Source organism: Periplaneta americana, chromosome 8, assembly GCF_040183065.1.
Source record: "Periplaneta americana isolate PAMFEO1 chromosome 8, P.americana_PAMFEO1_priV1, whole genome shotgun sequence".
Lineage (NCBI taxonomy): Eukaryota > Metazoa > Arthropoda > Insecta > Blattodea > Blattidae > Periplaneta > Periplaneta americana.
This window is the reverse complement of record NC_091124.1, coordinates 24251302-24264543: the sequence shown is the minus strand read 5'-3', so window position 1 is coordinate 24264543 and position 13242 is coordinate 24251302. Positions and strand designations below refer to the sequence as shown.

The window sequence follows — 13242 nt, the reverse complement described above, 5'->3', positions numbered from 1 at the left end:
CGCTTAAACAACATTGCCTAGTTTTAATGTAATGGCTCTGTCGTTGTTAGTTACGGGAAGTTAAATATCACATACTATTAGACAAAATATTGTAGCCACGATAAAGCTGAGATGTATAAACAAAGTTATGTGAAAAGCATTATACAACAGTGTTGGACATTGCTTGCTGCATTAGTAAAACAGCAACCTAAATAAAAATTTCAACTGTGTTGCAGTTTCTATGCTGTTATTATTCATTAGAATTATCGTAATAGTTTTTGTTCTGTTAGTGTTAAATTTTGAAACGAATTTAGTAATGAAATGTACATTCGTTGAGAAACTGATTGGATATTTCGTTCATTGTCAGTTCATATTATAATTTATTTATATTTACCGTTAACTGTCCAAATTAACAGTTCACAAGATATCAGTACGCCAAAATACTATGCAACTTATATACGCAACTTACACATTATCTAACTAATAAATAGTCTGAACCTCCATTACTTGTTCACATTATATCGATGTATGCAAAAGAAACTGACAATAGTGTAGGGTAAACATTGGTAATTTCGTGTGATAATTTCATGAAAATTAATTTAAAATGCAAATGTCTAAATATATCCTTATTCCGATTTTTTCATCTAAAAGATGATAATTTGCTGTACAAATCTGGAGACGTAAAAGATTGGACACGTTCTTCAACAAGTGCCAAAAACCACTTTTACAACTTAAGCTAAAAGGTTGGTTATTTCGTGATAACCTTGGTAATTTCGTGATATTACATTGATAATTTCGTGAGAGGTAGAAGAATTGTGGAAAAATTCATTAAAGTGAAATGAAATTCTCATTTATTGTTTCAAGACTTCAAACATAGGAATTCCGTCTAATATTCATAGCAAGAGAACATAGAAATACATATCAACACATAATAAGAATTAAATCAAAGTAAAAATTGAAATTGAAAAGGGATCTTCTTTGCCCTGAAAGGGTGAACACTTTTATTACGGATTTTACTATAGCCTATATTACTAGGGTAACTCCAAAAGTAATGCATAACATTTGTTTAAAAATTATATTTTTATCCTACAGCTTTGCTATTTTCACAGAATGTAGATGCATCCTTTAGTAACAAAATGTCAATCTTCCACATAATCCCCGTCCTTTTCAACTGCCTTATATAACCTAGGAACGAGGGCCTGTTGACCAGCACGGTAAAAGTCTGGACCAACACGTCTGAGCCACTTTTTAGCAGCATGCACAAGGGAGTCATTTTCTAACCTCGTTCCGCGAAGGGATCCTTCAGTGTACGAAAGAGATGGTAACTGCATGGTGCCAGTTCAGGACTGTAAGGCGGGTGTTTCAGTGTTGTCTATCCGAATTTTCTCATCTGGTCTGTGGTCTTGTGACTGACATATGGCTGTGCGTTGTCGTGCAATAGCAGAACATCCTGCTTTTTCCGATGTCGTCGAACACGACTCAATCGAGCATGAAGTTCCTTGAGAGTTGCAACATAGGCTACGCGTCAGAATTAATGGTGGTTCCGTGTGGCATGATGTCCACAAGCAAGAGTCCTTCTGAATCGAAAAACACAATTTTCATAACTTTTCCCGCCGAAGGTGTATTTTGAATGTCTATTTCTTTGGTGAATTTGCATGATGCCACTCCATTGTCTGCCTCTGTCTCCGGTCCAAAATGGTGGAGCCATGTTTCATCTTCTGTCACAATTCTTGCAAGTAAGTCATCTAGCACTTTTCATTGACAATGAGCACGATAAGAAATCAAACAGAAGCTACACTGAACCCATTGCGCCCCCTTTTCTTTTTTATCATCACATCTTATCTTCAGATTTCTAAAATTCGTATTGTAATACAATTTTAAAATAGTATAAAATGTAATGCTTAATGCTCAACAAAATTTCACCTCAAACAGCTAAGATTTCTATCAGTAAAGCTAAGCCTATATGGCGACTACAGCTATATCTAAAATTCCAAAAACATTTCTTAAAATTTCATGACGATACAATAAATCTTCGTACCAAATATCATATGCTTACCTTTAGTAATAAGCCTGTAATGTAATTACAAACATCTACAAAATTTGTTCGCCTGAGAAGTCGACGCTAACTTGCTCTCTCCAAACATAAAAGCTCACTGAAGCAGCTACAATAGTCACACAAAGCGTAGCCATATGTTTTTGGAAACCGAACAACATATGCAATCCCTTGGCGGAAATTTGAATCTCGTAACACCATTGGTTAATTCACGAAAGAGCAAAGAAAAAGTATCACGAAATAACCACTGCGACGAAATTACCAATGTTTACCCTATATTTACATTGAATACTATATTAATTATAATGTACTCGTTTTTCGTCTGAATTGTGACTGGACATTAGTGCACAAAGCACTGAAATAAGGTAAGAAACGTACTTCTCGATAATAAAATTATACATTTCCCAAGTACGTCTTGAATTTTGTTATCTGCAATGACTACTTTGTCGTCGTGTTATTGAAAGTTAAATCAGATGTATAAAAAGACACAATTCCTTGGTCGATCTTGTTTGTTGATTTAGGTGCTTGTCATTGCTATCTTAAAATTTAAAATGGACAAAACATATTTGTCACATATAACTACAGATTAAGCATATCTGAGAATGTGATAGAATATCATAATATTGATACAGTGATTTTCAGATTATTTTCTATCAAGTTGACCTAGTAAAAGTAGCTGAAGTGTTCTGATAAGGTGTGTTTTTAATTGTTACAATGTATTGAATTAATGACTACAAGCTATATAAATTGAGATGATTCAATTATCTAAGACACTGTCATTTATAAGCAGCATGAAGACATTTGTGGCTTTGACACTTCTGATAATCTTCGGCCTTATGGTAAGGAATACTAAGTCATTTTGATTTCTTAAAAAAATTAATTAGTGAACTGTATTTTTCATTTTAACTTGTAGTAATTACACTTATTTCATTTGTGAATTAAAGAAGAATTGCACCTTCAAATTATGTGTCCCAGCCTTAAAGCAATAAAAAGAATATAATCTACAATTCATTTATTTCTTACGAAACTTTACATATTCCTAAACAAATCACACATAAGGGTATTAGATCACAAACTTTAGGCATTTTTCTTATTGATGTATTTACACATTTATGTTTTTACAATCTAACGTTTATTAACAAGCAGCTATAGATAGGCAATGTGATAATTATCGTGTTATATCGGATAGACAATTCGCACTCCCAGTAAAACAGTGTCGTAACTCAAAATTGTTATAATTATGTAAAGGTATGCTATTTCCTAGCAAAATGCTGCTGTAAGAATGTATGAATAAATAGGTGCCAGAACCTTTCATAATCTAATATTTTATTATAATTTCATACCTCTAATTAGTAAAACATCGTTGTAAATAATTTACGAAAGTAACATGTGATTTTCGACATACGACAGTATTTTTCCTGGGGGTGAGAATTTCACTTCTGACCAGAAAGCAGCAACTTAGGCTTTCAGAAAGCACGCTGTCACACGCTGATTAAGAGAGAGTTCAGTATTATTTATTTGACCCACCATGAAGTACTTATGCAAATATTATTAGATATAAGCATAAAAATTCCTAGGGACTGTAATGTATAATGAAAGATTAATTAAGATTCTAGGGCAATTCATTTGAAACCACATAAAGTTTTGTTTTAGTAAATATATAGGGATAATAACAGGTGTGCATAAAAAGACTTCATGTATGAGCACAAAAGATTTTTCAAAATGTATAAATATTGACCTTAGTTTGCAAGTACATTCTTACCCTGATGATGTTTTATATTAAGGCACTTATAATACTATTAAAAACATTCATAAACGACATAAATAAAATCTCGATCTACACTCTGTTAGTCTTAGCTGTTATAAAGATTTTTCTTCATTGGTACGTTTCTGGCAGAAGTATATTTTCTGAAAATGCGCAAGACAAATGAGCCGTTCAGAGAAATAATTGTGTAAGGCAAAATTGAGTAATGAGGTTTAAAGTAAAAATTCTGTAAATACAGCGCAAAGTAGCAATTAATATGTCCTTCTTGCTATCCACTGACTACAAATAGTTTAAATAAATTGAGTATTAACTGCTACTTTGCGCTGTATTTTACAGAATATTTACTTTAACCCTCATTACCCATTTTTGACTTACACCACTTCTGCTCTGAACGGCTCAAGTTTTGAAAGTTTGCTCATTTGTGAATATTCATACCTTCTTCTCAACTGATGAATTATTGTTTATGCTTGTAAATTGAATTACTCTACTTGCTATGTATTGTATATTTTTGTAAAGCCACTAGCGTAGCTCAGTCGGCAGACTCGCTTGTTTGCTTGCTTGTTGATCCGGAGCTGCACTCGGGTATGATTCAATTCCCGCTTGGGGTCATTATCTGGTTGAGTTTTCGCAAGGTTTCTCCCAACCATAACACAAATATCAGACAATCCATTGTGAATTTTAGGCTTCAACTCATCTCGCCAAAAACTTAAAACTTCAATGCTAAAGTGGATCTATGAGTGCAATAAATTAAATACAATGAAAACATTCATGACGGTGTAGGCTTATTGACCATAATCTAGTTCTGTTATCGACAGAGGCTTGGTTTTATTTCCGTGAGTATGGAAACACCGAAACAACATTTACCGGTACTGCAGCTCCGAAAACTCAACCCTCTGCGATGAGAAAATAGTATGCTACATTATGAGCAGTAAGAGGGTAATACCCCAATTTTTTAACTCTTACAACATCCTAAGGTATTTGGAAATGATTTTGCGCCATTTTTTGTGAGTTAAAGGGAGAGGATTATACTTTAATGGTTTTCAACAATATCTTGCAGCAGCATAGAGGAGTATTCAATGGATGGAATTATAGAATTATCTACAGGAATGTGTGGCCTCCTGAATCCTCCGCGCTAAACCTCTCCACCCCAGAGACTTTTCGGAGTTCCCGATTCCCTCCTAAATGTAGCCCGATTCTGTCTTATCTGAAATCAAATTCACGGATACCATGCACCAGTTCTCTTCGGATTTAAATTGTAAACACTGGTAATTGGTAACCCTGTTCCTTTCGTCCAATGGAAATATAATTCTCTGTCCTACTTGCAGATTGCGGATTGACTTCAATTAAAATTTCATACCTACATAACATACGAAACATAGCTACATATTATACATACTGTTCTGCCCAAGGACAGGTCTTTCACTTCAAACCCGCTTTTCTTCTATTTTTCCTATTTTCTGCATTCCTTTTAGTCTCCGCATATGATACATAGAATATATCTTAATGTCGTGTATCATCAGATATTTTCTGCCCCGAACTATTCACCCGTTCACCATTCCTTCCAGTGCATCCTTCAGTAGACAGTTTCTTCTCAGTCACTGACCCAACCAATGTCTCTTTCTCTTCCTGATCAGTTTCAGCATCATTCTCTTTCCAAAACAGTTTCATTTCTTATTCTGTCTGTCCATCTTACACGTTCCATTCTTCTGCATATCCACATTTCATATGCTTCTAGTCGCTTCTCTTCACTTCCTCGTAACGTCCATGTTTCTTCCACATACAATGTCACACTCCTCACAAATCACTTCACTAGTCTTTTCCTTAGTTCTTTCTCCAGAGGTCAGCAGAAGATGAACCTTTTTCTACTAAAAGCTTCCTTTGCCATTGCTATCCTCCTTTTGACTTCCTAGGATCAGCTCATGTTACTGCTTACTGTACACCTCTACTGCTGTCTCCTTTAGCATTCGAAATTTATCTTGTTTATGAATTAATGTTACGAATTTTTCTAGTATAGGAGAGAGTCGGGCAGTATCGGACATCGGGTAATATCGGACAGTGAGTTTCTTTCATCTACCACACGATGATAGTACCTGATTGACATGGTTACATTTCTGTGATGTCGCATAGAAAAACGTAACCATGTCATGCAGGTACTACCATATGGTGGTAGATGAAAGAAATGCACTGTCCGATATTACCCGTTGTCCGATACTACCCGACTCTCCCCTATGTCCATCTTCGTATATCACTCTGTAACGTCCTTTTTTTTTTTTTTTTTTTGGAAACTATGTTAAAAACCGTCATTTATATTCAATCATCATTACTTACCTGAATTAGAGTTTTCACTACTTCAACTATGACAGAGACTGCTCCAATGTTGTGAATGATTTGTTGCCCAATTTCGACTTCAAGGTATAAGTTGTACAAGATCGATGACACTGCAACCTTGTGGAAGTTTATTACTATTGAGACGGTGTAGTTTACATCATCTTACATTTTTCCAACCTCGGATCGGAGGACAAAGAAGAAAGAAGTCATTATATTAAGAAACAAAGGAGTACAAGTAACATTTCTAAGAATTTCTAAGAAGATGAATTAAGTGCACCCAGGGCAAGCTAAAACATCTAAAATTTCATTGGCAATGGGATAGCCAATATTTTTAACCACATCACACATACTAAATTTTAAATAAAAAATGTAATGGAATTTACGAAAGCTTAAGTATTTTCAACCACATTTTCTAAAAAATAACTCAAGTGCAATTAAACCCATTGGCTTCTGACTTCCTCAATTAAAGTATAATACCGGTACTTTATGCCAATGTAGATATCACAGACTTCTTGGTGAATATGCTTATGCTTATTCCAAGATAAACTCCATAAAATCGTTACTTTTCATACACCGATAACTTGAATCAGATCTGATGTTCCAACAGGCCGAAGCCCGACTCTACCCAGGATTACTGAAGGGAATCAAACCAGGTAAGTTGATATCATGGCTTCAGTTTTCAGTATTGCTAACTTAATTGTAAGAGTATTGTGAGGACTATAAAGAAGAGCTCTCCATTAATTCATTTCTGTTTCTTTCTCTTTGTTTCAAATCCAGTTGGTAAAGTGCACGTGCGCGACGCAAGTTCTAGAATCACCAATGATCAGACAGTAAGCCCTGGCCAGTTCCCCTGGCAGGCCGCTATCTTTATTGACAACTCCTGGTTCTGTGGAGGAGCGATCATTTCAAACGACTGGGTATTTACTGCAGCGCATTGCATGTGAGTACAGACAGCCATCAATTTTGAAAGCACTGTTTTGATTATGTAATTGCATATTAAATTATGAAATAATTACTTATCACATAAACTAAGTTTTTTACATGTTCAATGACATATCTTTAATAATAATTTTTTTGTTTCTGAAATAAAACAGAACAGTTCTCATTGTTACAGGCAAAATAAGGGAGAAAGAAGGGGGTGAGAATATTTATAAGGCCATTCGTTATCTTGTAAAATCAAATGTATGCGTGCGCTACTGCACATAGCAAGAACCTTATGGTGGGGGTGATTGCGGTTCTTTTTCCGAATCAAATTTTCCGAAAGTTATTTTTTCCAACTTTCAGTTTACCGTTACGAAGGAAGTTTTTCCGAAGTACAGTAAATCCGAATTTATTATAACTGCATTCTATTCACTTAGGCCCAAGCAGTAACATGAGCTGCTGCCAAGAAGTCAAAAGGAGGATATCAATGGCAAAGGAAGTTTTTAATAGAAAAAGGAGCATCTTTTGCGGACCTCTGGAGAAAGAACTAAGGAAGAGACTATTGAAGTGCTTTGTGTGGAGAGTAACATTTTATGGGGTAGAAACATGGGCATTACGACGAAGTGAAGAGAAGCGAATAGATGCATTTGAAATGTAGATATGGAGAAGGATGGAGCGTGTGAAGTGGACGGACAGAGTAAGAAACGAAGCTGTGTTGGAAAGAGTGGATGAAGAAAGAATGATGCTGAAACTGATCAGAAAGAGGAAAAGGAATTAGCTGGGTCACTGTCTACTGAAGGATGCACTGGAAGGAATGGTGAACGGGAGAAGAGTTCGGGACAGAAGAAGATATCAGATGATAGACGACATTAAGATATATGGATCATATGAGAAGACAAAGAGGAAAGCAGAAAATAGGAAAGACTGGAGAATGCTGGTTTGCAGTGAAAGACCTGCCTCTGGGCAGAACATTGTGAATGAATAGTGCACAAAACAAAGAAGTGTAATGAGAAACGTATTTCACATTGTTATATAGGCCATCAGTACTTCTCAAGTACATATTTAAACCTCGAGTTTTCTTATCTGCTAAGACAAATTTGTCATCCCCTTATTCAAAAATATGCCGGTTGTTTTGCAAGATAGAGTTCTTACCCAGATTTTGTTAGCCCAAGTAAGTGGTACTCAAATCATCTTATAATTTAAAATTATCAAAACATATTTATCACATATAATTACAGATTAGGTATTATTTATACAATTAGAGATTAGACCAGATTTTAAAATATTTAGAACTTGAAGCAGTATCACGAATTGGTACAGTGACTTTCAGATTATTCTACGAAGATTACGTGGGAGAAGAAGCTGAAGTGCTCTGATATGGTGGATTTTTTTAGTGTTGAAATGCACTGATGGATAGGCCTACTAGCTATAAATTGGGCCGATTCGGTTTTCTAAGACATTCTGTCGTCTATCAGCAGTATGAAGACATTTGTGGCTTTGGCTCTTCTGGTAACCTTTGGCCTTATGGTAAGGAATGCTAAGTCATTTTGATTTGTAATCTAACAATTATGCGAACAATATTTTACGTTTTCACTATAACAATCACTTTTCCTTTTAATATGTATTAAAGCAGTGACAAATCTTTAAGGGTGCTATGCACAGACATCTCGCTAGCCCGCGCTACGAGCGTGCTAAACTAGCCCCGGCTATCGACTGAGTAGTTGTACAGGATTCATATCATATCATATCGCTAACACTGGTTTATGAATGCGAAAAACGTTAGTTCGCTGATCATCCACCGGAAGCCCGCGCTGAGAATGTCTATGAATATGGCCCTAAATGTTTGGTCCCCGCAAAGAAATAATTTATTAATATCAACTTCTTCTTTAGGGTTTAGAATACAGGCCCTACTCATTTTTATGAAAAATTACTCTGCAAATATCCACCAAGGAACTTAGTGTCAGAGCGCTCTGGGCTTATAAGCCACGGGGCCCGGGTTCAAATCCTGCTCTACCTTGAATTTATAACTTGTGCTGGTCCAAGCAACACGAGTTTTCTCCAGGTGCTCAGTTTACCTGTGACATCCCAACAATTGCACATCGTTGATTACGAGTGTACTGTATTGTATTTATTTACATTCCACGGTATTCGTACATCGCTTCACAGCTAGAATATGGAACGTGTCAAAAACAAAAATCTTAATATTGTTATATAGTCTTAATTATAGTACAGTCTAGTTGAAATATATATAGAAGAGTTTTACAATACAGTCTACTAGTACAACACAAAGTTTTAGTATCAATACTTACGAGCAATACAAGACACAAATATTCATGAAGCGTTGTTGAATGTCAAATTCACCTACAGAATAGAAGGCGTGAGAAATTAGGCGCTTCTTTAATTTGGCCCTAAATAATCTTATGTTTTGAGTTTGATGTTTTATACCGATTAAAATTTTTACTGCTATATAACGCACTCAGTTTTGATAGTACGGTACAGTTACCCATGAAGTATGAAAGTCATTTTTTGACGCGTATTTATGTTATGAACTGTTGAATTAGTTACAAAGTTTACAATTATATACGAGCAAGTTTATTAATGAAAAAATTTACTGACAAGCCATGGGCATTTTTTTTTAAATAGTCCTACACGATTCCCTAGATTTGGCACGTACTATTATTCTAATTACTCTTTTCTGTAGTAGGAATATACTGTAACTATCAGTAGAATTTCCCCAGAATATTATTCCAAAACTCATTACCAAATGGAAGTAGGCAAAGTATATTGTTTTTAAGGCATTGATATTTACTATCTCTTGCATAGATCTAATAGTAAAAAAATGCTGAATTTAGGTTGGGGATAATTTCTTTAAAATGATTTTTCAAATTTAACACATTATCGATTTGTAAGCCAAGAAATTTGATTGTTGTTCCTATTAGAGATATATTGCTAATTATTGCGCTTGAAATTTGCAAGGTTCAATTTGGGCAGGATTAAAATTTATTTATTTTAGTATTGTTACAATTATTTAATACTAATCCATTGGCTTTAATACTAATTTATTGACTTAATACTAATTTATTGGTGTAATGTGGACTCGTCGACTGTGGTGAAGGCTGGACAGTCTCTGATGAACTAAGTGGTCCAAGCTTCTCGGCGCTAGCGACATCTAGGAACCATTCGTATAGTCGGGGAGAATAATGACAAGTTAAGAGTTCTGTCATTGGCCAAAAAAGAACATTATTCTATAAATAAATCACTTTTAGAGGGTTCAGAGAACAAGCTTTTGCTACTTTGTTATTTATAGGCCCTACATTTATATTTTCAAGACCGAACTTTTTAACAAAACGTTATACACATGCTATACTGTGTTATATCGGGTGAGTAATTTATCTCCCGACTGAAAAACGGCAACTTTGGCTATCACCAAGAACGCTTTCAGACGTTGTTTATCTGATAGTTCAGTACTCCTGATTCAACAAACAACAAACTATTAATCTAAAATATTAACTATTAAGTAATATACTGTATAAGCAGTTAAAATGCTATTTAAAATAGAAGGTAAATTATCCACGTTACAGCGCTTATAGGTCAAGAAAGTAACGAAAGGTTAAGGTTATTATTCTAATTGTAAATAATCCAGGACACTGAATGGATCGACAAATAAATACGGGAACAATGATTTTATCAACAGTAATCTCACCAAAATGTTTCGATTTATCTAGAGAAAATCAAAACTTGTGTGGGATTTAATTGACTGTTACACGATTAGAAGAAAGTATATAAAGATTAGAAGAAATAAAGTACTCTAATACATTAAAATATTAATTGACCTACTCAAATTCGACAGGGTGATCCGTTTGAGTATGGATAAAATAAAAACACCGTAAAACGTTTACTACTGAACTTTATTTTTTAAAACTTTGTGCATACAACACTGAAAGATGGGAGATTCCTCAGAGCTCAACATGACCCCCATTGCGCATCCTGCACAACTCATAACGGTGATGCAATTCAGCCCATATTCGTTGTAATATAAGAGAGGTGATTTGTTGTAAAGCTTGAGTAATTTTTACTCTTAGATCACCAATGTTCCTGGGTTTCTGTGAATAGACAATGTCTTTAACAAAACCCTACACGAAGAAGTCAGGAGGGGTTAGATCTGGGGAGTTTGGGGGCCAACCCAAGCGATAGCTGCTTCTCGGGAGTTTGGGGGCCAACCCAAGAGATAGCTGCTTCTCGTACTGGGTTTCGCCTGCGACCTCCTGCATTTTTTAAACACAGAACCTGTTTCTACAAATGTTCGATACCACAACATCATGGAATCGCATTTCCCTTTGAACTCTTTTAACACTCTCAAATTTAGCATACCAAAGAACACATTGTGGCCGCTGTTGATTTGTAGTAGCCATTTTAATCATCTACGATTTTCATTTGTCCTTTCATATTATGTATTGTTGATTGTCATATATGGAAACTCCCATCTTTTAATCAAAATATAACCAGCAAGAAATTTTTCTTACTATCATAGTAGTTTTATAATAATACATTAATATTACCCATACCCAAACGGATCAGACTGTATTTCACCAATGTTAGCTTCACCAAAACGTTTGAACGGAGCCACCATTTTCAGTTGATTGTCGATGCAGCAAACAAATGTCGATCGCAAAGCATGTTTTGTAGTACCTTAAAGAATTAAAAGTACCTTAAAGTTTGAAATGTTGGCATACGAAGAAACAAATGCTAGGGAAGTGATAAAACAAAGACATACTAGGGAAGTGATAAAGTTGTGCGATAAGCAGCCATGTTTTGTTGAGAGACTTCCTTTCGTACCTCTTATTGGTCAAAAGTAGTATGACGTAGTAGAAGTGTAATAGTCAATGTAAAGAAAGGGACACTGACAAAATAAGGAATTGAATATGATTGCAGAAATTTGTTTCCTAGATGAATTGTAATGTTACCAATAATTTTATTCTCGACGGAATATAGATATTATAAACGTTGATCTTAAGAATATAAAAAATTTATACAAGAACTAATGACATTTATTTAAAGAATAATACTAAGTTTATATATGAATTTAAATATCTTCCTTACGTTCATAAATTTGCTTACATCTATTTTAAGATGTTTTTATTATTATAACTAAAGTGGTTATTTTTAAGATTTGATGTAACATAAATCTTATCTATCTGATGTTTCAACAGGCCGAAGCCCGACTCTACCCAGGACTACTCAAGGGAATTCAAGCTCCTAAAGGTAAATTGTTATCGTGACTTCAGTTTTCAATATCGTTGAATTAATTGTGCGAATATTGTGAAGACTATAAAGTAGGGTATTCCATTAACTAACCTGTACTTTTTGTCTTTGTTTCAAATCCAGTTCCTAGAGCGCACATAAAGGACATAAGCTCTAGAATCACTCATGGTGAGACTGCAAGTCGCGGCCAGTTCCCGTATCAGGTTGCTCTCTCAGTTGACAACTCCTGGTTCTGTGGAGGATCTCTCATCTCAAATGATTGGGTCCTGACTGCAGGACATTGCATGTGAGTACAGATCACAATCAATTCAAAACAATTTATTACTAATTAAGGGGGGATGACGGGTGAAATTTGGTTAATTTTCAGTCAAAAATTGCATTTTCGTTTTGTTGTAAAAATGAATCAGCAATCTCTTATTAATATTTTATTTATTTTGCTTTGTTACTTAACGACACTGTATCAACTACGAGGTTATTTAGCGTCGATGGGATTGGTGATAGCGAGATGGTATTTTGGCGATATGAGGCCGAGGATTCGCTGTAGATTACCTGACATTTGCCTTGCGACTGGGGAAAACCTCGGAAAATCCCCAACCAGGTAATCAGCTGAAGCAGGAATCGAACCCGCGCCCGTACGCAACTTCGGATCGGCAGACAAGCGCCTTAGCTGACAGAGCTACCCCGGTGTACTTTTACTAATATATTAAGTAAGTCTGAATGCTGTGCGGCGCTAGAAAACATAAACATTATGCAAAATATAAATCTGCACCCTTGAACTTCAATTTCATGTAAATTTTACAAGCTGTTTGTCACAATTTTTTTTCAACACATTTCGTCAGTTTCCAAGTGTAAAAACTCTTACAATTTTGATGCTAGGAACATGAAACTTTTACTGCGTATTCTATACCCTGTGATTTTAAATTTGACAGATTTG

At 35.1% G+C, this 13242-nt stretch overlaps 1 protein-coding gene across 1 annotated transcript in view; it reads left to right on the top strand.

Annotated features, from left to right (window-relative positions):
- The first annotated feature begins 621 nt into the window (after positions 1-621).
- The window catches only part of LOC138704387 (transmembrane protease serine 9-like), a 42904-nt gene continuing 30283 nt past the window's right edge, over positions 622-13242 (top strand). The window contains exons 1-3 of the mRNA XM_069832215.1: positions 622-2871; positions 12257-12308; positions 12432-12594. Of these exons, the coding sequence (XP_069688316.1) occupies positions 2785-2871; positions 12257-12308; positions 12432-12594 (302 nt within the window). The 5' untranslated portion in view covers positions 622-2784. The remainder of the gene's footprint in view (positions 2872-12256; positions 12309-12431; positions 12595-13242) is intronic.